At 46.5% G+C, this 24504-nt stretch overlaps 1 protein-coding gene across 1 annotated transcript in view; it reads left to right on the top strand.

Annotated features, from left to right (window-relative positions):
* The first annotated feature begins 16646 nt into the window (after positions 1-16646).
* EDAR (ectodysplasin A receptor) overlaps positions 16647-24504 on the top strand; it is a 75604-nt gene continuing 67746 nt past the window's right edge. The window contains exons 1-2 of the mRNA XM_038741812.1: positions 16647-16711; positions 18555-18677. Coding sequence (XP_038597740.1) covers positions 16661-16711; positions 18555-18677 — 174 coding nt within the window. The 5' untranslated portion in view covers positions 16647-16660. The remainder of the gene's footprint in view (positions 16712-18554; positions 18678-24504) is intronic.

Genomic DNA, 24504 nt, shown 5'->3' with positions numbered 1-24504 from the left:
TGTCGACCCGGACAGCTCAACGAGGCCTACACCCCTCCATCCCCTCACTGCACAGATACACCTCAGCGGAAACACACCTCTATCTATTTCCAGCCCACAAAAACCTAGGCAACACCAAATGTGTCGGTTTGCACCCATACATGGTACAAAGCCCTCTCTGTGTGGGTCTCTGCTATTTAATCGGCGTCCAACTTGCACTCAAGAGGCTGAAAGAGTGAGTGGTTGTGCCTAAGAGCAGGCAAGCTCCAGGCCCTGGCTGTGAGCCAGGGGCTGTTTCCTCTCTACCCCCTCGAATCTCTTTCCGGTGCTTTGCTCCCACTGAACTTCAAAGGGGACCAGAAGTGGAGGAGAAAGAGGAGGAGGAGGAGAACTAGGGCGGAGGGGAAGGTGAGGCAGAAGGAGCCCTCTAGCAGTGAAGTTGACCCTCGTGAGCCGCCCACGGATTCGTACATTTCCAAACCGGTTTTGACTGACACCTGCCCAATGCTTTGGGTTTCACCACACAGGAGTGCCCTCCAGCCTTCCACCACCCATGATGGCAGCCTTTTAAATTACTGCAGCCCTTTAACAACCTTCCAGATGAACATCAAACCTTCCAAGTGTTCCTCCAGGGCTAAAAAATAATAATACTCTCTCCCACCGCGCCCCCTCCACCAAAAAAAAACCTTACGCCCTCCCCCCAAACCTAGCCTTACCTCACTTGCTCAATGCAGCTTTGTAGCTAATCCTGCATCGATTGATCCCGGTGCCAATAAATGTTTATCTCCGAAACCTCCAATTCCTTATAGGGATACATCTTCACTGTCAAATTGATGCCTTTGATTTGACAAAGGCAGCCAGGGGTTGTAGTTGTGTGTGTTACAGTGATGGTTTATTGTGTGTTTGTTTTGGTTCCACCACCTAGCAGAATGGATGTGATGTGCCTGCGTTTGTCAAGAGAGCCCAACTCATAACAAACTGTAAATATTTTAATTCAGGCGCTAATTTACTGCCAACCCTTGCAGTCTGGACTGGGGCTTAATGAGGCTGGATGGAGTCGGCAGGTGGTGGGCAGGTTTCTAAACTGCCTCCGGAAGCATCTCAGAACGCGAGCTTCCAGGAAAGGAATGAAAAGAGGAGGGAAGCACCAATTGAGCCGCCCTGGATAAGCTGAGGATAGAAAAGGAGTCTTGATTGCCTCTTAATGCAATGCTCCTTAGAAAAGCAGTGTAGCCTAGTGGATAAAGCACGGGCCTGGGAGATGGAAGAACCTGGGTTCTAATCCTGGCGCCGTCACTTGTCTGCCGTGTGACTTCATTTCTCTGTGCCTCGGTTCCCACATCTGTAAAATGGGGATTAACTCTGTGAGCCTCGTGTGGGACATGGACCATGTCCAGTCTGATTATTTTATATCTAACCCAGCACTTAGTACCATCAATCAATCGTATTCACTGAGTAATAATAATAATAATAATAATGGCATTTATTAAGCACTTACTATGTGCAAAGCACTGTTCTAAGCACTGGGGAGGTTACAAGGTGATGAGGTTTTCCCATGGGGGGCTCACAATCTTAATCCCCATTTTACAGATGAGGTAACTGAGGCACAGAGAAGTTAAGTGATTTGCCCAAAGTCACACAGCTGACAATTGGCGGAGCCGGGATTTGAACCCATGACCTCTGACGCCAAAGCCCGGGCTCTTTCCACTGAGCCAAGAGTACTTAATGTGTGCAGAGCACTGTACTAAGAGTGTGGGAGGAAACAATATAACAGAGAGTAGAACAGAGTTGGTAGAGACATTTCCTGCCCATAATGAGCTTATAGTCTAGAGGGATAATAATAATAATAATAATGATAATGCTCACTATGTGCCAGGCACTGCACCAACTGGTTGGGTCGATACAAACAAATAATAATAATAATAATAATAACATTTATTAAGTGCTTACTGTGTGCAAAGCACTCTTCTAAGCACTGGGGAGGTTACAAGGTGGTCAGGTTGTCCCACGTGTTGGCTCACAGTCTTCATCCCCATTTTACAGATGAGGTAACTGAGGCCCAGAGAAGTGAAGTGACTTGCCCAAAGAAAGTCACACAGCTGACAAGTGGCGGAGCCAGAATTTGAACTCGTGACCTCTGACTCCTAAGCCCGTGCTCTTTCCACTGAGCCACGCTGCTTCTCAGGTGAACAAATCAGGTTAGGAACAGTCCCCATCCCATATGGGGCTCACAGTTAACCCCCATTTTACAGATGAGACCCAAGTTCAAAGCAGACAAGTGGTGGACTCAGGATTAGAACCCAGGTCCTTCTGACTCCCAGGACCATGGTCTAATCCACTAAGCAGCCTAGCATATAGTAAGCACATTACAAATGCCATTTAAAAAATGCCATTAGTGAAAGCAATCCACTTCAACTGATCTTTCCCCAAAAAAACTAAGGGAGAAGAAAAAGGTGAATTGGAGACAGCTGAGCAATGATGGGGAATTCAGTAAAAGAAAGTCATATGGTTTTTGTTGCTTTACAGAACAAAAGGGCCAGAAAAGAGCCAACCATGTAGTTTAATAATGTCTTTTTTGGCTTCAATTTCCAGAAGAAGGAGAAGGGAGGTATTTGGTGGGGAAGACACCTGCCTTTTTAGGAGCAGGCCTTTAAAAACTCAGGAAATGTGAAAAACAGAGTGTTTGGTTTCCCTCAAATGTGGACAGACCATCATCTTCATGTATGGGTGCACGTATCGGTAATCACCAAACTGGTGGACTACGCTTGCGACCACGGTGGCCACAGTGCACAAATGCTGAATGTTCAAGGACGGTGCACCGTTTCCGACGTAATTACTGCCATCCCCAGGACAAGCAGGAAAAGAGACAGAGATAATAGGTCTGATGCTTCCCTGTACTTCCCAGCAGAGAGAACTGGCATTCCCAGGTTTCCACCAGATGATCCGTTCCCCTGCTATTCAGCTTTTACACTTAGAAATTCTCTCACTTGGAAGCATTAGCTTAAAGCTCAGATTCACATTCACCAGGTGAACATGAATGAATGAAGCAGCGTGGCTCAGTGGAAAGAGCCCGGGCTTTGGAGTCAGAGGCCGTGGGTTCAAATCCTGGCTCCGCCACTTGTCAGCTGTGTGACTTTGGGCAAGTCATTTCACTTCTCTGGGTCTCAGTTCCCTCATCTGTAAAATGGGGATGAAGACTGTGAGCTCCTCGTGGTACAATCTGATTACCTTGTAGCCTCCCCAGCGCTTAGAACAGTGCTTTGCACATAGTAAGCGCTTAACAAATACCAAAATGATTATTATTATTATTATTACCAGGTGGGAATCCAGTCCCTCATTTTTTAAACCAGGAATCCATCTGATAGACTGTGAGCCCACCTTCTAGACTGTGAGCCCACGGTTGGGTAGGGACCATCTCTACATGTTGCCAACTTGTACTTTCCAAGCGCTTAGTACAGTGCTCTGCACACAGTAAGCGCTCAATAAATACAATTGAATGAATGAATGAATCAATCAATCCATGGTATTTATTGAGCACTTACTGGGTGCCAGAGCACTGTATTAAGCACTTGAGAGAGTACAATACAATACTGAGTCGGTAGACACAATCCCCGCCTTTGAGTTTATAGTCTCTGTTTCTCTGTCTCTCTCCACTGGGTAGGTTTCACACACCTTCAAACCCAACACTATATCTTTAGAGAAGCAGCGTGGCTCAGTGGAAAAAGCCCGGGCTTTGGAGTCAGAGGTCATGGGTTCAAATCCCAGCTCTGCCAATTGTCAGCTGTGTGACTTTGGGCAAGTCACTTCACTTCTCTGGGCCTCAGTTACCTCATCTGTAAAATGGGGATTAAGGCTGTGAGCCCCACAGGGGACAGCCTAATCACCTTGTATCCTCCCCAGCGCTTAGAACAGTGCTTTGCACGTAGTAAGCACTTAACAAATACCAAAATTATTATTAATATTATTATCTTTCCAGCTCCAAAGATATAGTGAACGTTTCTGCCAGTTCTATTATATTGACTCTCCCAAGCGCTTAGTACAGTGCTCTGCACATGACAAGCACTCGATATATATGATCGATTGATCCCTTTGGAAGGAGGATGTGGGTGAAGGCTAGTTTCTGAGGACCTGAGGTAGCCTGTTCATCGGTCACACCCAGGCACCTTTCCTGAGAAAGCTTGATTTCCACTAATCCTCTGGCTGGGGAGGGAATCTGTAATATTTGCCATCTGGACTCACTGTTGGGTAGGGATCGTCTCTATATGTTGCTGACCTGTACTTCCCAAGCGCTTAGTACAATGCTCTGCATATAGTAAGTGCTCAATAAATACGATTGAAGGTAGGAAAGGTTTAGGTCTGAGGCGGCAAGCCGCAGCCCAAAAGGCGGACTGCCTAGGCTGCTCCCAAGGAGACTGGTTAGAAGGAATGGGGTTGGCTGGAGGAGAGGAGAGGAAGCCAGAGGGTGGGATTGAGCTAAGGGAGAAAGGATTTGAATTTTGGTTGCGATAGTTGGTGACCTCAATAGGCCTTCCTGACTGAGGATTGCATTGATACCCGGCTGGAATGGGTTAGGTCCTAGGGCTTCCTGAGGGGAAATCACCCAGAGACCACCCACAGCCTCGTCAGCCCACCCCGGCTGATCCAACAGCGTCCTCTCTTGCCCCTCCCCTCCCTGCCTCGGTTGCCGTTCTGGACTGAAAACGCTCCCGGCACGTACCTTAGGCGTGTTCTCGAGTTGCAGAGAGGACTAGGCTGGTCTCCCATGATGGCCCGGGACCCCCCGCCGATCCCTAAACTGGGCCTCCCCAGATTCCCCACAGGGCTGGTTTCTGGACAGGACGATCTGCCGCTCCATTCTGGACACGGGGTCATCATCATCAATTGTATTTATTGAGCGCTTACTGTGTGCAGAGCACTGTACTAAGCGCTTGGGAAGTATAAGTTGGCAACATATAGAGACAGTCCCTCCCCAACAGTGGGCTCACAGTCTAAAAGGGTCAGGTCAGTCCCAACAAGCGTTCTGTCCCCAACAGTGGCAATCCAATGACACCGGGAAGAGGAAAATTTCTCATTGCAGAATCGGGACCACTCTCAAATAGTAATACTAATGATGGTATTTGTTAAGCGCTTACTACGTGCCAGGCACTATGCTAAGCACTGGGGAGGATACAAACAAATCGAGTCGGACACAGTCCCTCTCCTTTTGTGGGGCTCCCAGTCTCAAATATGTTGCCAACTTGTACTTCCCAAGCACTTAGTACAGTGCTCTGCACACAGTAAGCGCTCAATAAATACGATTGACTGAATGAATCCCCATTTTACAGATGAGGTAACTGAGGCACAGAGAAGAGACGTGACTTGCCCAAGGCCACACAGCAACAAGTGGTGGATCCGGGTTAGAACTCTGCACAAAGTAAGCGCTCAATAAATACGATTGAATGAATGAACCCGTGACCTTCTGACACCCAGGACCTAGCTCTACTTACTATGCCATGCTGCTTCTCAGTAATAATAATAACAATAATAGTAATAGTATTTTCTAGGTGCCGAGCACTGTGAAAGCGCTAGGGTAGATAGGGGATAGTTAGATCGGACACAATCCCTGTCCCACGTGGGACTCACAGACCTAAAAAAGAGGAAACTGAGGCACAGAGAAGTTAAGAGACTTGCCCACAGCCACACTACAAGCCAGAGGCTGAGCCAGGATTAAACCCAGGCCTTCTGACTCCCTATTGCCCCTCTCAATTCTATTCCTTAAAAGTGTTTCTAGGCCTCAACTTTAGCTTACACCACATTCCCTTCACACAGCCCCAGCCTGAGAGTGGTTTTCGTTTTTTATTTTTATACTAAGCTTGGAGTTGAATTACGCTACACATTCAGCGATCACGCTGTTTCTATTGCTACTAGATTTGCTTACAAAGTGAGAACAAGTCAGACGGCTGTCCTTCTGGGAAGTGGGGAGAGGGGAGCAGGGTTCAAGGGTTCAAGTAATTCTGTAGCCACCACGCTGCCCTGCTCCACCTGTTTCCAGCTGACTATTATTTAATAACAATAATAATAATAATAGCTTTTATTAAGCACTTACTAGGTGCAAAGCACTGTTCTAAGCACTGGGGAGGTTACAAGGTGAACAGGTTGTCCCACGTGGGGCTCACAGTCTTCATCCCCATTTTCCAGATGAGGGAACTGAGGCCCAGAGAAGTTAAGTGACTTGCCCAAAGTCACACAGCTGACGTGTGGCGGAGCCGGGATTTGAACCCATGACCTCTGACTCCAAAGCCCAGGCTCTTTCCACTGAGCCACGCTGCTACTTCCATTGGGTCCCACTGAAGAATGCTGTAGCTTCATCCTTTAGATTGTAAGCTTGTCCTCTAGACTGTAATAATAATAATAATAACAATAATAATAATAACAATAATAAGAATAATAAGAATAATAATGGTATTTGTTAAGTGCTTACTATGTGCAAAGCACTGTTCTAAGCGCTGGGGGGGATACAAGGTGATCAGGTTGTCCCACTTGGGGCTCACAGTCTTAATCCCCGTTTTACAGATGAGGTAACTGAGGCCCAGAGAAGTTAAGTGGCTTGCCCAAAGTCACACAACTGACGTGTGGCGGAGCTGGGATTTGAACCCATGACCTCTGACTCCAAAGCCCAGGCTCTTTCCACTGAGCCTAGCTGCTATTTCCATTGGGTCCCACTGAAGAATGCTGTAGCTTCATCCTTTAGATTGTAAGCTTGTCTTCTAGACTGTAATAATAATAATAACGGTGGTATTTGTTAAGCGCTTACTATGTGCAAAAAACTGGGGGATACAAGGTGATCAGGTTGTCCCACTTGGGGCTCACAGTCTTAATCCCCATTTTACAGATGAGGTAACTGAGGCCCAGCGAAGTTAAGTGACTTGCCCAAGGTCACACAGCTGACAAGTGGCGGAGCCGGGATTCGAACCCATGACCCATGACTGTAAGCTCATTGTGGGCAGGGAATGTGTCTGTTTATCCTTGCATTAACTCTCCCGAGCGCTTAGTACACTGCTCAGCACACAGTATGTGCTCAATAAATATGACTCATGGAATGACTGACTTCTGTTCCCTGTCAGGACAGCGTCTCCGACTTGCCGCAGCCCCAAAAAGCTCAGCAGCCTCGGGGAGAGAGGTTGGAGGTGGAGGGGGGGATTAATTAATCTCTTCGCAATCTAGTAGTAATTAGCCTCAACTAGCAGAGAATGTGGAAACTGCACAGGCGTAAATTCCATCGAATAAAATGATTTTCGGTTACCCGGCTAATGAACTCCACAGACTCCTGGAGGGCGAAAAAAAGGTTCGCCTCCGTTTGTGGAAATTCTCAGGGCGCCTTCTGGGGAGTCGGCGGAGCAAAGGAGCCCATTGAGGATGGAGGAGTGGGACCCTCCGGCAGGCGGGCTCCTGCCGGAAGAGGGGCAAGGAAGAGGGGGTGGGAGGAGAGAATGAGCCACCCAGCAGTCTCTCCTGGGGATACAAGTCGCTGCCAGAGTCGGTACGGAGCAGCCAGTATCCTCAGCCCACCTCCCCCAATCCTCCCCTCACCCTCCACATACGCACATGCTCTCCTCAAACACCCAGGGTGGGCTGGGGGTTTCGCCCAAAGGCACATGGTGGCGGCCAACGGACCCCCCTGCAGATCCTGGGACTGGTGGGGAGGAGGAACACAACCTTCCCCCCCTTCCCCTTTGATCCTTCCACCGCTGTTGCTGTAAACGTGATTCACTGAACTTACTCGTTGACGCTTCCTGTCCCGAGGGCCGCGGGCCGGGGTCCAGTTGAAGGCCCCATCCGCAAAAAGCTGCCTCTCCTCTGCGTCTTCCCGGCCTTCCCGGCGCCAGGCCGCCGGGATGGGAATACACGCTCACCATGGGCTGCTCTGGTCTTCCCCATTATTACATTACATTATTATTATTACATCAATTATTTATATTAATGTATGTCTCCCCCTCAAGACTGTCAGCTCCTTGTAGGCAGGGAAATGTGTTTACTATTCATTCATTCAATCATATTTATTGAGCGTTTACTGTGCGCAGAGCACTGTACTAAGCTCTTGGGTAGTACAAGCCGGCAAGAGAGACGATCCCTACCCAACAACGGGCTCACAGTCTAGAAGAGGGAGACAAACAAAACAAAACACGTAGATAGGTGTCAACACCTATTATATTGTTGTGTTGTACTCTCCCAAGTGCTTAGTAAGGTGCTCTGCACAAAGTAACACGCAATAAATACGATTAACTGACCGACTTGAAGCAGACCATCCGGCCCTGTTCATCTCAGTCCAAGACCTGATGAACATTTTCCATCAGGGCTGGAGAACCCCAAAATGATTTGCTAAAGGAAAGAGGAAGACACAAAGGCTTTGGGCGGTATGCCAAATGTTTGGTTAAAATAATAACTTGAAAGCACTCAATCACCTTGCCCTATTCTACCTTACCTCGCTGCTCTCCTACAACAACCCAGCCTCCACACTTCACCCTTCTTAAAGCCAACCTACTTACTGTACCTCAATCTCATCTATCTCTCCTCTGTCCTCTCACCCATGTCCAGCCGCTGGCCTGGAATGCCCTCCTTCTTTATATCTAACAATCACCCTCTCCGTCTTCAAATCTTTATTGAAAACACATCTCTGAGAAGCCCTTCCTGAGTAAACCCCCATTTCCTCTTTTCCCCTTCCCTTCTGCATCTCCCTCAGCCCCACAACACTTACGTACATATCCGTAATTAATTTATTTAATAATAATAATAATAATGGTGGTATTTGTTCATTCATTCATTCATTCAATCGTATTTATTGAGCACTTACTGTGTGCAGAGCACTGTACTAAGCGCTTGGGAAGTACAAGTTAAGCGCTTCCTATGTGCAAAGCACTGTTCTAAGCACTGGGGAGGTTACAAGGTGATCAGGTTGTCCCACGGGGGGCTCACAGTCTTCATCCCCATTTTACAGATGAGGTATAATAAATACGATTGAATGAATGAATGAAGGTAACTGAGGCCCAGAGAAGTGAAGTGACTTGCCCAAAGTCACACAGCTGACAATTGGCGGAGCCAGGATTTGAACCCATGACCTCTGACTCCAAAGCCTGGGCTCTTTCCACTGAGCCACGCTGCTTCATTTATCAATCAATCAATCGTATTTATTGAGCGCTTACTGTGTGCAGAGCACTGTACTAAGCGCTTGGGAAGTACAAGTTGACAACATATAAAGACAGTCCCTACCCAATAGTGGGCTCACAGTCTGAAAGGGGGAGACAGAGAACAAAACCAAACATACTAACAAAATAAAAAAAATAGAATAGATATGTACAAGTAAAATAAATAAATAAATAGAGTAATAAATGTGTACAAACACATATACATATATACAGGACATTTATATTAATGTCCATCTCCTCCTCTAGTCTGTAAATTAGCTGTGGGCAGGGAACGTGTCTACCAACTCTGTTATATTGTACTCTCCCAAGTGCTTAGTACAAAGGTTTGCACACTGTAAGCACTCAAAAAATATGATTGCTTGATAACTGTGGTATTTTTTAAGCGCTTTCTCTGCTAAGGGCTGGGGTGAATACAATATAATCATATCAGACACAGTTTCTGTCCCACATTTGGGGCTCAAAGTCTAAGTAGGAGGGAGAACAGATCTTGAATGCCCATTTTATATCATTGCCAATGAAGTAATAAACCGATAAGCCAATAAAAGATTTAGAGGACCATCCGGTTCCCAACAGAGGTGAACGATCACCTTGATGGGCTTCAACAAACAGTTCCCTGAGACCCCAGGGCCAATTATCATCTCCCAATCAATCGATCAATCAACCAAATTTACTGAGCACTTACTGCGTGCAGAGCACTATGCTAAGCGCTTCAGAGAGTACAGTATAACAGAGTTGGTAAATTTATTCCCTGCCCTCGATGAGCTTAACAGGTGAGATGTACCCATAACACTATTCTCTTACCTTCTTCCTCATTTTTTTACCATATGTCAGGTGCTGTACTAAGCGCTAGGGTACATACAAGCTAATCAAGTTGGACACAGTCCCTGCCCCACATGGGGCTTACAGTCTTAATCGCCATCTGACAGATGAGGTAACTGAGGCACAGAGAAGTTAAGTGGCTCTACCAAGGTCACACAGCAGACAACTGGTGGGCCAGGGATTAGAACTATCAAGGCCTTCTGATCCCCATGCTCTCTCCACTAGGTCATACGGCGTCTCAGAAGAATCTTTTCCTGAGATTCGGCTTCTCTGTGGGGTCAGGCTTCCTGACAACAACAACAACAATAATAATCATCAATCGCATTTATTGAGCGCTTACTATGCGCAGAGTACTGTACTAAGCGCTTGGGAAGTACAAATTGGCAACATATAGAGACAGTCCCTACCCAACAGTGGGCTCACAGTCTAAAAGGGGGAGACAGAGAACAAAACCAAACATACTAACAAAATAAAATAAATAGAATAGGCATGTACAAGTAAAATAAATAAATAAATAAATAGAGTAATAAATCTGTACAAACATATATACATATATACAGGTGCTGTGGGGAAGGGAAGGAGGTAAGATGGGGGGGTGGAGAGGGGGACGAGGGGGAGGGGAAGGAAGGGGCTCAGTCTGGGAAGGCCTCCTGGAGGAGGAATCTTTTCCTGAGATTCTGCTTCTCTGCGGGGTCAGGCTTCCTGACAACAACAACAACAATAATAATAATAATAATAAATTCTTGTTACTATTATTATGATATTTGTTAATCACAGTGTGCCAAACACTGCACTAAGCAGCCTATTTTTTTATGCCGTAGAGTCGTTTCCAATGAATAGCGACTTTATGGACTTCATCCTTAGAGTTTTCTTGGTAAAAACATATAGGTGTGATTTAATAATAATAATGAAGGTATTTGTTAAGCACTTACTTATGTGTGAAGCACTGTTCTAAGCCCTGGGGGGATACCAGGTGATGAGGTTGTCCCACATGGGGGTCGCAGTCTTAATCCCCCATTTTACAGTTGAGGTAACTGAGGCACAGAGAATAATAATAATAATGGCATTTGTTAAGCGCTTACTATGTGCAAAGCACTGTTCTAAGCGCTGGGGGGGATACAAGGTGATCAGGTTGTCCCACGTGGGACTCACACTCTTAATCCCCATTTTACAGATGAGGTAACTGAGGCACAGAGAAGTGACTTACCCAAAGTCACACAGCTGACAAGCGGCAGAGCCGGGATTAGAACCCATGACCTCTGACTCTCAAGCCCGGGCTCTTTCCACTGAGCGACGCTTTCCTCCACGCGGTAAAAACTTAAGTCTCAGCTGTTGTCTTTGATCAACATTTTGATCACTTGATCATCCGCCTTTGAGTCATTCCCATTTAATTGCTTCCCAGCACAGGTGAATCAACTTTGTCTGACTCTTAGGTTTAGTCTTTTCCATTATGGGTAACCCCGGCCAGAGAATATCTCTCAATGGCATAGCTCTAAGATTTACTGGCGCATGCAAACTCTCCTGTCATGTTAAGGCACTGATTCATTCATTCAATCGTATTTATTGAGCGCTTACTGTGTGCAGAGCACTGTACTAGACGCTTGGGAAGTACAAGCTTGCAACATATAGAGACCGTCCCTACCCAACAGCGGGCTCACAGTCTAGAAGGGGAGACAGACAACAAAACAAAATATATGTTGCCAATTTGTACTTCCCAAGCACTTAGTACAGTGCTCTGCACATAGTAAGCGCTCAATAAATACAATTGATGATGAAAACAGAACAAAATAAACCAAATAAAATAAACAGAATAAATATGAACAAGTAAAATATTCGCTAAGCGCTAAAAGATATTCAGGTTGGACACAGTCCCTGTCCCACAAGGGGCTCACAATCTTAGTAGGAGGGAGAACGGACGCTGAAACCCCATTTTACCGATGAGGAGGCTGAGGCACAGAGAGGGGAACTGACTCCCCTAAGGTCACACAGCAGACAGGTGCTGGAGCCGAGACTTGAACCCAGGTTCTCTGAATCCGAGGCCAGTGCTCTTTCCAGGGGGCCAGGCTGCTTCTGAAGTTAGTTAAGGCTTGCTACAAAGGAATGATGATGACCTAGAGGAACCAGATATCTGAAACGACATCCACCTGGTCCACAGGGCTGAGGGGAGAGGAGAAGGAGGGAGGAAGAGGGAGAACAGTGCTCAGTACAGTGCTCTGCACACAGTAAGCGCTCAATAAATACAATTGAATGAATAAATGAGAAAGGGAAGCCTCTCAGACTTATGTCACAGAGGTGGTGACTGTCCTCTCTAGGAAAACATGCTCCAGGCCCGCTGGGGCTGACTATCTGGGGATTTAGGTTATCAATCAATCAATCGTATTTATTGAGCGCTTACTGTGTGCAGAGCACTGTACTAAGCGCTTAGGAAGTACAAGTTGGCAACATATAGAGACGGTCCCTACCCAACAGTGGGCTCACAGTCTAAAAGGTTATGTTATTCTCTGGCCAGGGTTACCCATAATGGAAAGGACTAAACCTAAATCCTAAACGTCTAGACTGTAAGCTCGACGTGGACAGGGAATGTGTCTGTTTATTGTTCATTCATTCAATCGTATTTATTGAGCGCTTACTGTGTGCAGAACACTGTACTAAGCGCTTGGGAAGTCCAAGTTGGCAACATACAGAGATGGTCCCTATCCAACAGCGGGCTCACAGTCTAGAAGGGGGAGACGGAGAACAAAACAAAACATATTAACAAAATAAAATAAATAGAATATGTGCAAGTAAAATAAATAAATAGAGTAATAAATATGTACAAACATATATACATATATACAGTTGCATTGTACTCTTCCAAGCGCTTAGTACAGTGCTCTGCAGACAGTGAGAGCTCGATAAATACGATTGAATGAATGAATGAATGACTTCGGCGTGGCTCAATGGAAAGAGCCCGGGCTTTGGAGTCAGAGGTCATGGGTTCAAATCCCGGCTCCCCTAATTATCAGCTGTGTGACTTTGGGCAAGTCACTTAACTTCTCTGGGCCTCAGTTACCTCGACTGTAAAATGGGGATTAAAACTGTGAGCCCCACGTGGGACAACCTCATCACCTTGTATCCTCCCCAGTGCTTAGAACAGTGCTTTGCACATAGTAAGCGCTTGACAGATACCATTATTATTATTATCCAGTCCCACACTCACTTCATCAGTGCCTCAAGTTGGAAGGATGAGCGAGCAGCTTGGGGAGGCAGCATTGCCTAGTTCATTCATTCATTCAATAATATTTATTGAGCGCTTACTGTGTGCAGAGCACTGTACTAAGTGCTTGAGAAGTATAAATCGGCAACAGAGAGAGACGGTCCCTACCCAACAACGGGTTCACAGTCTAGAAGGGGGAGACAGACAACAAAACAAAACATATGGACAGGTGTCAAGTCATCAGAATAAAAGTAGTAATAAACGTAGTGACGGGCCTGGGAGTAAGAAGGTCATGATGATGATGGTATTTGTTAAGCGCTTATTATGTGCCAAGCACTGTTCTAAATGCCCGGAAAGATACAAAGTAATCAGGTTGTCCCACGTGGGGCTCACAGTCTTAATCCCCATTTTACAGATGAGGAAACTGAAGCACAGAGAAGCGACTTGCCCAAAGTCACACAGCTGCCAAGTGGCATAGCAGGGATTAGATTATGTTGCCAACTTGTACTTCCCAAGCGCTTAGTACAGTGCTCTGCACACAGTAAGCGCTCAATAAATACGATTGATTGATTGATTGATTGATTGATTGAAACCCACGACCTCTGACTCCCAAGCCCGGGCTGTTTCCATTAAGCCACGCTTCACGTGTTCATGGGTTCTGATCCCGGCTCTACCATTTGTCTGTTGTGTGGCCTTGGACAAGTCACTTCACTCTTCTGTGCCTCAGTTGCCTCATCTGTAAAATGGGGATTGAGACTGTGAGGTCCCTTGTGGGACGGACCTGGGTCCGACCCGATTTGCTTGTACCCATTCCAGCGCTTACTACAGTGCCCGGCACACAGCAAGAGCTTAACAAATACCACCATATTAGAACCCCAGCCACTAATGTTGGCGCTGGAATCAATTCAATCAATTAGCCCATCAGTAGTATATATGATGATGATGATGATGATGGCATTTATTAAGTGCTTACCATGTGCAAAGCACAGTTCTAAGCGCTGGGGAGGTTACAAGGTGATCAGATTGTCCCACGGGGGGCTCACAGCGTGGCTCAATGAGAAGCAGCATGGCTCAGTGCAAAGAGCCCAGGCTTTGGAGTCAGAGGTCATGGGTTCAAATCCCGGCTCTGCCTATTGTCAGCTGTGTGACTTTGGGCAAGTCACTTCACTTCTCTGGGCCTCCGTTCCCTCATCTGTAAAATGGGGATTAAGACTGTGAGCCCCACGTGGGACAACCTGATCACCTTGTATTCCCCCAGCTCTTAGAGTGGTGTTTTGCACATAGTAAGTGCTTAACAAATACCATTATTATTATATTATTATCATCCCCATTTTACAGATGAGGTCACTGAGGCCCAGAGAAGTGAAGTGACTTGCCCAAAGTCACACAGCTGACAATTGGCGGAGCTGGGATTTGAAACCATGACCCCTGACTTCAAAGCCCGGGCTCTTTCCATATATTAAGCTCTCACTGGGTGAGGAGCACTGTACTAAGCGCTAGGGAGAGCACAATACAATAGATGCAGCAGACACGATACCTGTCCTTAAGGAGCTTACAGTTTAGTTGGGGAGACAGACATTGCAATTCATTCATTCATTCAATCGTATGTATTGAGCGCTTACTGGGTGCAGAGAAGCACACAGTAACACATTCATTCATTCATTCATTCAATCGTATTTATTGAGCGCTTACTGTGTGCAGAGCATTGTACTAAGCGCTTGGGAAGTACAAGTTGGCAACATATAGAGATGGTCCCTACCCAACAGTGGGCTCACAGTCTAGAAGGGGGAGACAGAGAATACATCTACCCTGGCGCTTAGAACCGTGCTTGGCACACAGTAAGCACTTAAATGCCATCATCATCATGACCTTCGTACTCCCCGGCCTATCACTACATTTATTACTACTTTTATTCTGATGATTTGACACCTGTCCTCATGTTTTGTTTTGTTGTCTGTCTCCCCAACAAATTATAATAATTATAATAATAATAATAACCTCCCCAGCGCTTAGAACAGTGCTTTGCCCCTAGTAAGCGCTTAATAAATGCCATCATTATTATTATCATTATCAAATCCAGCTTGCTCTTCGAGCAGCTCCGCCGTCCTGGCTCTTCAGAACCAGCGGGTCGGCAGGGGGGAGATCCGTGCAGCCGTGGACGATGATGGAGGTGGAAAGGATGAGCCCGGGCCTTCATCCCGGAGATCCCCACGGGGGGAAAATAGTCTCATCGGATCCGAGCCTCCTGGGGGTCGGGTTATGAGCTAAACAACACGCTCGGCCCTGGGCGCTTACGGAAGGTTTGACGTCTTCAAAGCCTTTTCGAACATGAAACGACTAGTCACCAACCATTGGGTTTTAATGGGACCTTCAAGGTTCTCCAAGGCCTCCGCTCCTCTGGTCCCGGCCCACCAGCGTGGGCGTCCCGGGCCGGGGCCACCCAATCCGCCCCAAGGGAAGAGAGAATGGGATTGAGCTGGAAGCCGGGCTTTCTTTCCTTCTTTCTTTTGACATGGGGTGCTCCTCCTCTCCTCACCGAGGGCTGCACCCCAGCTCCTTCATCCCTCCGCCCCCCGATAATCTGCTCGCAAAAGGCTGCTTTGTTCACCGTTCTGGCAGGAGTGGAGAGAAGAGGTCGCTCCGAGCCGGATCGGGGAAGAATTGAACTCGCCCCAGTGGAGAATCAATCAATCAATCAATCAGTCATATTTATTCATCATCATCATCATCATCAATCGTATTTATTGAGCGCTTACTATGTGCAGAGCACTGTACTAAGGGCTTGGGAAGTACAAATTGGCAATACATAGAGACAGTCCCTACCCAACAGTGGGCTCACAGTCTAAAAGGGGGAGACAGAAAACAAAACCAAACATACCAACAAAATAAAATAAATAGGATAGTTATGTACAAGTAAAATAAATAAATAAATAGAGTAATAAATATGTACAACCATATTGAGCGCTTACTGTGTGCAGAGCACTGGACTAAGCGCTTGGGAAGTACAAGCTGGCAACATATAGAGACAGTCCCTACCCAATGATAGCAGGAATCATTTAAAAGGCTCACAGATGAAGCTTCAAATTCATCCACGAGACATCCTAAAGTCTCAGTTCCATCCTATATTATATAGGATATAATAATAACAATTGTTATTATGGTATTTGTATATAGTAATTATTATTAATATGGTATTTGTTAAACATCTACTGCATGCCAGGCACTGTACTATGCGCTGGGGTGGGTACAAACTAATCCCTTTAGACACGGTCCCCATCCCACGTGGGGCTCCCGTGGTGATGACCATCTCCCCCTTCTAGACTGTGAGCCCACTGTTGGGTAGGGACCGTCTCTATATGTTGCCAACTTGGACTTCCCAAGCGCTTAGTACAGTGCTCTGCACACGGTAAGCGCTCAATAAATACGAGTGAATGAATGAATGAATGATTAGCTGTGTCTTTCCCAGGTGAAGAAGCAAGAAAACATGGCGCCCATTGGGGAGTGCAGATGGACCTCTCTGCTTCCCTTCCTGGTGGTAAGTCTTCCTGATACCTACACTCCCATCTCCATCTTCTGCACACAGTAAGCACTCAATAAATACGATTGATGAATTCAGTAAGGCTTTGAAGGCGGGGAGAGCAATTTGGAACAATCCGGGTTGCACACTTGGACCACCCTGCTCACACCAAGGATTCCCCTCCCAGTTGACGCCCGGCCCATAGGCCTTCTCTGGGCCTCAGTTTTCTCATCTGTAAACTGTGAGCCTGCTGTTGGGTAGGGACCGTCTCTATATGTTGCCAACTTGTACTTCCCAAGCATTTAGTACAGTGCTCTGCACACAGTGAGTGCTCAATAAATACGATTGAATGAATGAATGAATGTAAAATGGGGGTTCGATAACTGTTCGCCCGCCAGCTTAGACTGGTAGCCCTATGTGAAACGGGAGGAGTGTCCGATATGCTTCTCTTGTATCTGCCGCGGTGCTTAGTACAGTGCTTGGCGCATTGTAAGGACTTAACAAATGCCACAGTATTATGATCGCTATTACTTACGGATTTGAAGATCTGTCAGGAGTCCATCATATTTTTCCCCAGATTCAATGGGAGTTGGGATAGAAGAGGAGGGAGATGTTACCATCTCAACCCCAACCCTGGTGGTACATAACTCCAGTGCTGCGGAGCTGAACCCTAGGCCATGGAATGAAGTAGACCCCGGGCAGCAAGATAATAATAATAATTATGGTATTATTATGGTATTTCTTAAGTGCTTACTATGAGCCAGGCACCGTACTACACGCTGGGGTGGATACGAGCAAATCGGGCTGGACACAGTTCCTTGGCCCACATGGGGCTCACGGTCTCAATCCCCATTTTACAGATGAGGGAACTGAGGCACAGAGAAGTGAAGTGACTTACCCAAGTTACCAGTGCTTCTAACCCCAGCTCCGCTATTTGTCCGCTCTCTTTCCTTGGGCAAGGCACTTCATTCATTCATTCATTCATTCATTCAATCGTATTTATTGAGCGCTTACTGTGTGCAGAGCACTGGACTAAGCCCTCGGGAAGTCCAAGTCGGCGACATCTAGAGACGGTCCCTACCCAACAGCGGGCTCACAGTCTAGGAGGGGGAGACAGACAACGAAACAAAACATATTAACAAAATAAAATAAATAGAATAAATATGTACAAATACCTCAGTTATCATCATCGATCGTATTTATTGAGCGCTTACTGTGTGCAGAGCACTGTACTAAGTGCTTGGGAAGTACAGTTAACTCATCTGTAAAATGGGGATTAAATCTAAAGGCCCCATGGGACCGGGATTGCATCCAAACTGATTAGCTCGTATCTACCCCAGCACTTAGTAATAATAATAATGATAATAATGTTGGTATTTGTTAAGCGCTTACTATGTGCCAAGCACTGCTATAAGCACGGGGTTAATAATAATAATAATAATAATGGCATTTATTAAGCACTTACTATGTGCTCTAAGTGCTGGGGAGGTTACAAGGTGATCAGGTTGGCCCACTGGGGGCTCACAGTCTTAATCCCCATTTTACAGATGAGGTCACTGAGGCTCAGAGAAGTGAAGTGACTTGCCCAAAGTCACCCAGCTGACAGTTGGCGGAGCCGGGATTTGAACCCATGACCTCTGACTCCAAAGCCCGGGCTCTTTCCACTAAGCCACGCTGCTTACAGTGCCCGCCACCAAGTAAGCGCTTAGCAAATACCATAAAAAAAGGGGAAGTCTCCGGCCTCTGGACTCACCGGTAATAACAGGTGCGCGAACGTATCTGTCCTCCGCGTGGGAGAATGTCCTGGATTTGGGAAAGGAATGAGGAGGCCCCGAAATCCAACATTGGCTTTGTGGCGCAGGTGTCTCTGATGTACTCGGCGCGCGCGGAATACTCCAACTGCGGAGAAAACGAATACTACAACCAGACGACTGGCATGTGTCACGGCTGCCCGCAGTGTGAGCCGGGAGAGGAACCCTACATGGTAAGTCCCACCTTTCCTCTTTCTCTCATTTTCCTTGCCCGGATTCCCGGCAGTATCCCAGCTAGTCTCCCTCTCCAGACTGTAAGCTCGTTGAGCGCAGGGAATGGGACCACCCAATCTGTTGGTTTGTGCTCTCCCGAGCGTTCGGTACAGTGCTCTGTACACAGTAAGTGCTCAATAAATACCATTGACTGATTGATTGATTGATTGATTGGCACCCACCGCTCAATCATGGCCCAAAGGGGAAAACTAACTGACACAGCCTGAACATTAATAGATAAGTATGCAAATTTACATGTACACACGTGAACACACACACACCACTTTTATCCCTCAGCATTTCCATGTCACCTAAGCATTTTAGAACTCCCATCATCTGTACTCGATCAATCGTATTTATTGAGGGCTTACTTGGTGCAGAGCACTGTACTAAGCGCTTGGGAAGTACAAGTTGGCAACATATAGAGACAGTCCCTACCCAACAGTGGGTTTGCATCCACCCCCGTGCTGAGTACAGTGCCTGGCACATAAAATGCACTTAACAAATACTATAGTTACCATTATTATTACTAATAATATTACATATCTGTATACTCTATTACTTCCTCCTATCTGCAATACCTTGTCCCATCTTACACTGTCGAGTCATTTCCGACCCATAGCGACGCCACGGACACATTTATCCCAGGACACCCCACTCTCCATTGGTCATTATTCTGGTAGTGGATCCCTAGAGTTTTCTTGGTAAATCATTATTATTACTAATAATATTACATACCTGTATACTCTATTACTTCCTCCTATCTGCAATATCTCGTCCCATCTTATGCCATCGAGTCATTTCCGACCCATAGCGACGCCACGGACACATTTATCCCAGGACGCCCCACTCTCCATCTGTCATTGTTCTGGTAGTGGATCCCTAGAGTTTTCCTGGTAAATCATTATTATTACTAATAATATTACATACCTGCATACTCTATTACTTCCTCCTATCTGCAATACCTTGTCCCGTCTTACGCTGTTGAGTCATTTCCGACCCGTAGCGATGCCACGGACACTTTTATTCCAGGACGCCTCACTCTCCCCCTTCTACACCATGAGCCCACTGTTGGGTAGGGACCATCCCTATATGTTGCCAACTTGTACTTCCCAAGTGCTTAGTACAGTGCTCTGCACACAGTAAGCGCTCAATAAATATGATTGAATGAATGAATGCATCTCTAGAGAAGCAGTGTGGCTCAGTGGAAAGAGCCCGGGCTTTGGCGTCACAAATCATGGGTTCAAATCCCAGCTCCGCCACTTGTCAGCTGTGTGACTTTGGGCAAGTCTTTTCACTTCTCTGGGCCTCAGTTACCTCATCTCTAAAGTGGGGATTAAGACTGTGAGCCCCCAGTGGGACAACCTGATCTCCTTGTAACCTCCCCAGCGCTGAGAACCGTGCTTTGCACATAGTAAGTGCTTAATAAATGCCATCATTATTATTATTATTATTATTATTATCTCACCCCCTCCTACCTCAATTCACTATCTCTTACTACAACCCAGACTGCACTCTTCATTCCTCTAATGCTCACTTTCTCACTGTACCTCCATCTTGTCTAGCTCACTGCCGACCTCTCGCCCAAGTCATCATCAATCGTATTTATTGAGCGCTTAGTCCTGCCTCTGGCCTGGAATTCCCTCTCCCCTCATATCCGACAAACAATTATTTTCCTCCCCTTTAAAGCCTTATAGAAGGCCCACCTCCTCCAAGAGGCCTTCGCTGACTGAACCCTCCTTTCCTCTTCTCCCACTCCCTTCCGCGTCGCCCTGACTTGCTCCCTTATATTAATGTCTTTCTTCCCCTCTAGATAGTACACTCGTTATAGGCAGGGAATTCAATGTGTCTGCTCGTTCTCACATTGTCCTCCCCCAAACGTTTAGTACAGTGCTCTGCACACAGTAAGCACTCAATGAATATGATCGACTGACTTGATTGACCCTGCTGCAGAAAGGGCAGATGGTCGGTGATGAAGCCGAGTCTTTGGCAGACTCAGTTTTGCTCCTGGAAAGGTCTATTGCCTTCATTATTATTATTATTATTATTATTATTATTATTATTATCATTATTATCATTATTATTAAGTGCCATCGAGTCATTTCCAATTTATAGCAACTCTACGGTTATACTTTCTCCAGAACATCTTGTCCTCTGCCACCATCTGCAACCTTTCTAACGGCTCTTCCGTTATTGTTGCTGTGGTCTCTAACCAGACTTGTACTTCCCAAGTGCTTAGTACAGTGCTCTGCACACAGTAAGCGCTCAATAAATACGATTGAATGAATGAATGAATGAATCTAGGCTGCTGGTCTGCCTCTTCCACGTTTTCCCTGGACTTTTCCTAGCATTAGTGTCTTCTCAGGAAAATTAGTCCTCCTGATTATGTGTCCTAAATATGCTCATCTAAGTCGAGTCATTTGGCCTTCCAAAGACCACTTTAGTTTCATTTCCTCTAAAATCCAAATGTTTGTCTTTCGGGCAATCCATGGTATTCACAAAAAAGCCTTCTCCAACACCACGTTTCAAAAGAATTCTTCTTTCTATCCTGTTTTTCCACAGTCCATCTCCTTCACACAGGGCCTTAAAAAACAAACTCCACCCACACTCATCTACCCCCCTCTTGAAAAACAATCTAAGCTCTTGTCCAAAGAAACATCCATTAGAAGTTGGGGTCCAGGGCCTAATTTAGTAAATAATAATAATAATGATGGCATTTATTAAGTGATTACTATGTGCAAAGCACTGTTCTAAGCGCTGGGGAGGTTACAAGGTGATGAAGTTGTCCCACGGGGGGCTCACAGTCTTAATCCCCATTTTGAGGTCACTGAGGCACAGAGAAGCCAAGTGACTTGCCCAAAGTCACACAGCTGACAATTGGCGGAGCCGAGACTTGAACCCATGACCTCTGACTCCAAAGCCCGGGCTCTTTCCACTGAGCCACACTGCTTCTCTCCCAGGACTCCCCATTCCTCAGCTGCCCCATTGGTTAAGAATGGAGAAGCAGCGTGGCTCAGTGGAAAGTGCCCGGGCTTTGGAGTCAGAGGTCATGGGTTCAAATCCCGCCTCCACCACTTGTCAGCTGGGTGACTTTGGGTAAGTCACTTAACTTCTCTGTGCCTCAGTTACCTCATCTGTAGCGTGGCTCAGTGGAAAGAGCCCGGGCTTTGGAGTCAGAGGTCATGGGTTCAAATCCTGGCTCCGCCACTTGTCAGCTGTGTGACTTTGGGCAAGTCACTTCACTTCTCTGGGCCTCAGTTCCCTCATCTGTAAAATGGGGATGGAGACTGTGAGCCCCTTGTGGGGACAACCTGATTACCTTGTATCTACCCCAGCGCTTAGAACAGTGCTTTGCACATAGTAAGCACTTAACAAATACCATTATTATTATTATTAACATTATTATCTGTAAAGTGGAGGTGAAGACTGCGAGCCCCCGTGGGACAACCCGATCACACTGTAACCTCCCCAACGCTTAGAACAGTGCTTGGCACATAGTAAGCGCTTAATAAATGCCATTATTATTATTATTATTAATGGGGCCTGGGACCTAGCCTTGCCTCACCACTGTTCCACTTGCGCTGCAGAGGAGACAGGTTGGTCCGTCGTGATCATGAGGCCAAGGATTTTTTCACATCGGCATTTCCTTCCTCCCACCCGGAGAGAGGAGGTGAGAGAGGGAGAGAGGCAGGAAGAGAGACAGGGAGAGAGAAAGAGAGACAAAGAGAGCACCCAGCCCCATTTGAGAGTTTGTGATTGCCACGAACGATCAGTTTACTCCCTTCTGCGTCACCCTGACTTGCTCCCTTTCCTCTTCCCCCCTCTCCCCGCCCCACGGTAATAATAATAATAATGATGGCATTTGTTAAGCGCTTACTATGTGCAAAGCACTGTTCTAAGCACTGGGGGGATACATGGTGATCAGGTTGTCCCACATGGGGCTCACAGTCTTAATCCTCATTTTACAGATGAGGGAACTGAGGCTCAGAGAAGTGAAGTGACTTGCCCAAGGTCACACAGCAGACATGTGGTGGAGCCGGGATTCGAACCCATGACCTCTGACTCCAAAGCCCGGGCCCTTTCCACTGAGCCACGACAGTACTTATGTATAGATCCGTAAGCAGCGTGGCTCAGTGGAAAGAGCACGGGCTGGCAAGCCAGAGGTCGTGGGTTCTAAGCCCGGCTCCGTGACTTGTCAGCTGTGTGACCTTGGGCAAGTCACTTCACTTCTCTGGGCCTCAGTGACCTCATCTGTAAAATGGGGATGAAGACTGTGAGCCCCACGTGGGATAACCTGATTACCTTGTATCTACCCCAGCGCTTAGAACAGTGCTTGGCACATAGTAAGCGCTTAACAAATGCCAATATTATTATTGTTATCATTATTACTTATATGGATGCCTGTTTATTTGTACTGATGTCTGTTTCCCCTCTCTAATAATCATAATAATAATAATGATGGCATTTATTAAGGGCTTACTATGTGCAAAGCACTGTTCTAAGCACTGGGGAGGTTACAAGGTGATCAGGTTGTCCCACGGCGGGCTCACAGTCTTAATCTCCATTTTACAGATGAGGCAACTGTGGCACAGAGAAGTGAAGTGACTTGCCCAAAGTCACACAGCTGGTGATTGGCAGAGCCAGGGTTTGAACCCATGACCTCTGACTCCAAAGCCCAGGCTCTTTCTACAGAGCCACGCTCTAGTCTGCAAGCTTGCTGTGGGCAGGGATTGTCACTCTTTATTGCTATATTGTACTTTCCCAAGTGCTTAGTACAGTGCTCTGCACACAGTAAGCACTCAATAAATACGATTGAATGAATGAATGAACGAATGAATGAACTGGAGCCCTGCTTAATAATAATAATAATAATGATTGCATTTATTAAACGCTTACTATTACAAAGCACTGTTCTAAGCGCTGGGGAGGTTACAAGGTGATCAGGTTGTCCCACAGGGGGCTCGCAGTCTTAATCCCCATTTTCAGATGAGGGAACTGAGGCCCAGAGAAGTTAAGTGACTTGCCCAAAGTTGCACAGCTGACAATTGGCAGAGCCGGGATTTGAATCCATTCATTCCTTCATTCATTCAATCATATTTATTGAGAGCTTACTGTGTGCAGAGCACTGTACTAAGCACTTGGGAAGTACAAGTTGGCAACATCTAGAGATGGTCCCTACCCAACAGCGGGCTCACAGTCTAGAAGTCTAGAGCCCACGACATCTGACTCCAAATAATAATAATAATAATGGCATATATTAAGTGCTTACTATGTGCAAAGCACTGTTCTAAGCGCTGGGGAGGTTACAAGGTGAACAGATTGTCCCACAGGGGGCTCACAGTATTAATCCCCATTTTACAGTTGAGGTAACTGAGGCCCAGAGAAGTTCAGTGACTTGCCCAAAGTCACCCAGCTGACAATCGATGGAGCCAGGATTTGAACTCACGCCCTCTGACTCCAAAGCCCGGCGGGCTCTTCCCACTGAGCCACGCTGCTTCTCATCCCTCCCGGCGGTGAACTCACTGTTTTGTTAATATGTCTTGTTCCGTCGTCTGTCTCCCCCTTCTAGACTGTGAGCCCGCTCTTGGGTAGGGACCGTCTCTGTATGTTGCCAACTTGTACTTCCCAAGTGCTTAGTACAGTGCTCTGCACACAGTAAGTGCTCAACAGATACGAATGAATGAATGAATGGATGGATGGATGTTACCCTTCGAGCCACGGTGCAGGTCAAAGCAGGTTGTCAGGGGAGAAGACGGGCCAAGCTCTTTCCACTGAGCCACGCTGCTG

This window comes from Tachyglossus aculeatus, chromosome 2, assembly GCF_015852505.1.
Source record: "Tachyglossus aculeatus isolate mTacAcu1 chromosome 2, mTacAcu1.pri, whole genome shotgun sequence".
NCBI lineage: Eukaryota > Metazoa > Chordata > Mammalia > Monotremata > Tachyglossidae > Tachyglossus > Tachyglossus aculeatus.
Note: the sequence above shows the minus strand (reverse complement) of the source record. Positions and strands in the feature narration are given on the sequence as shown.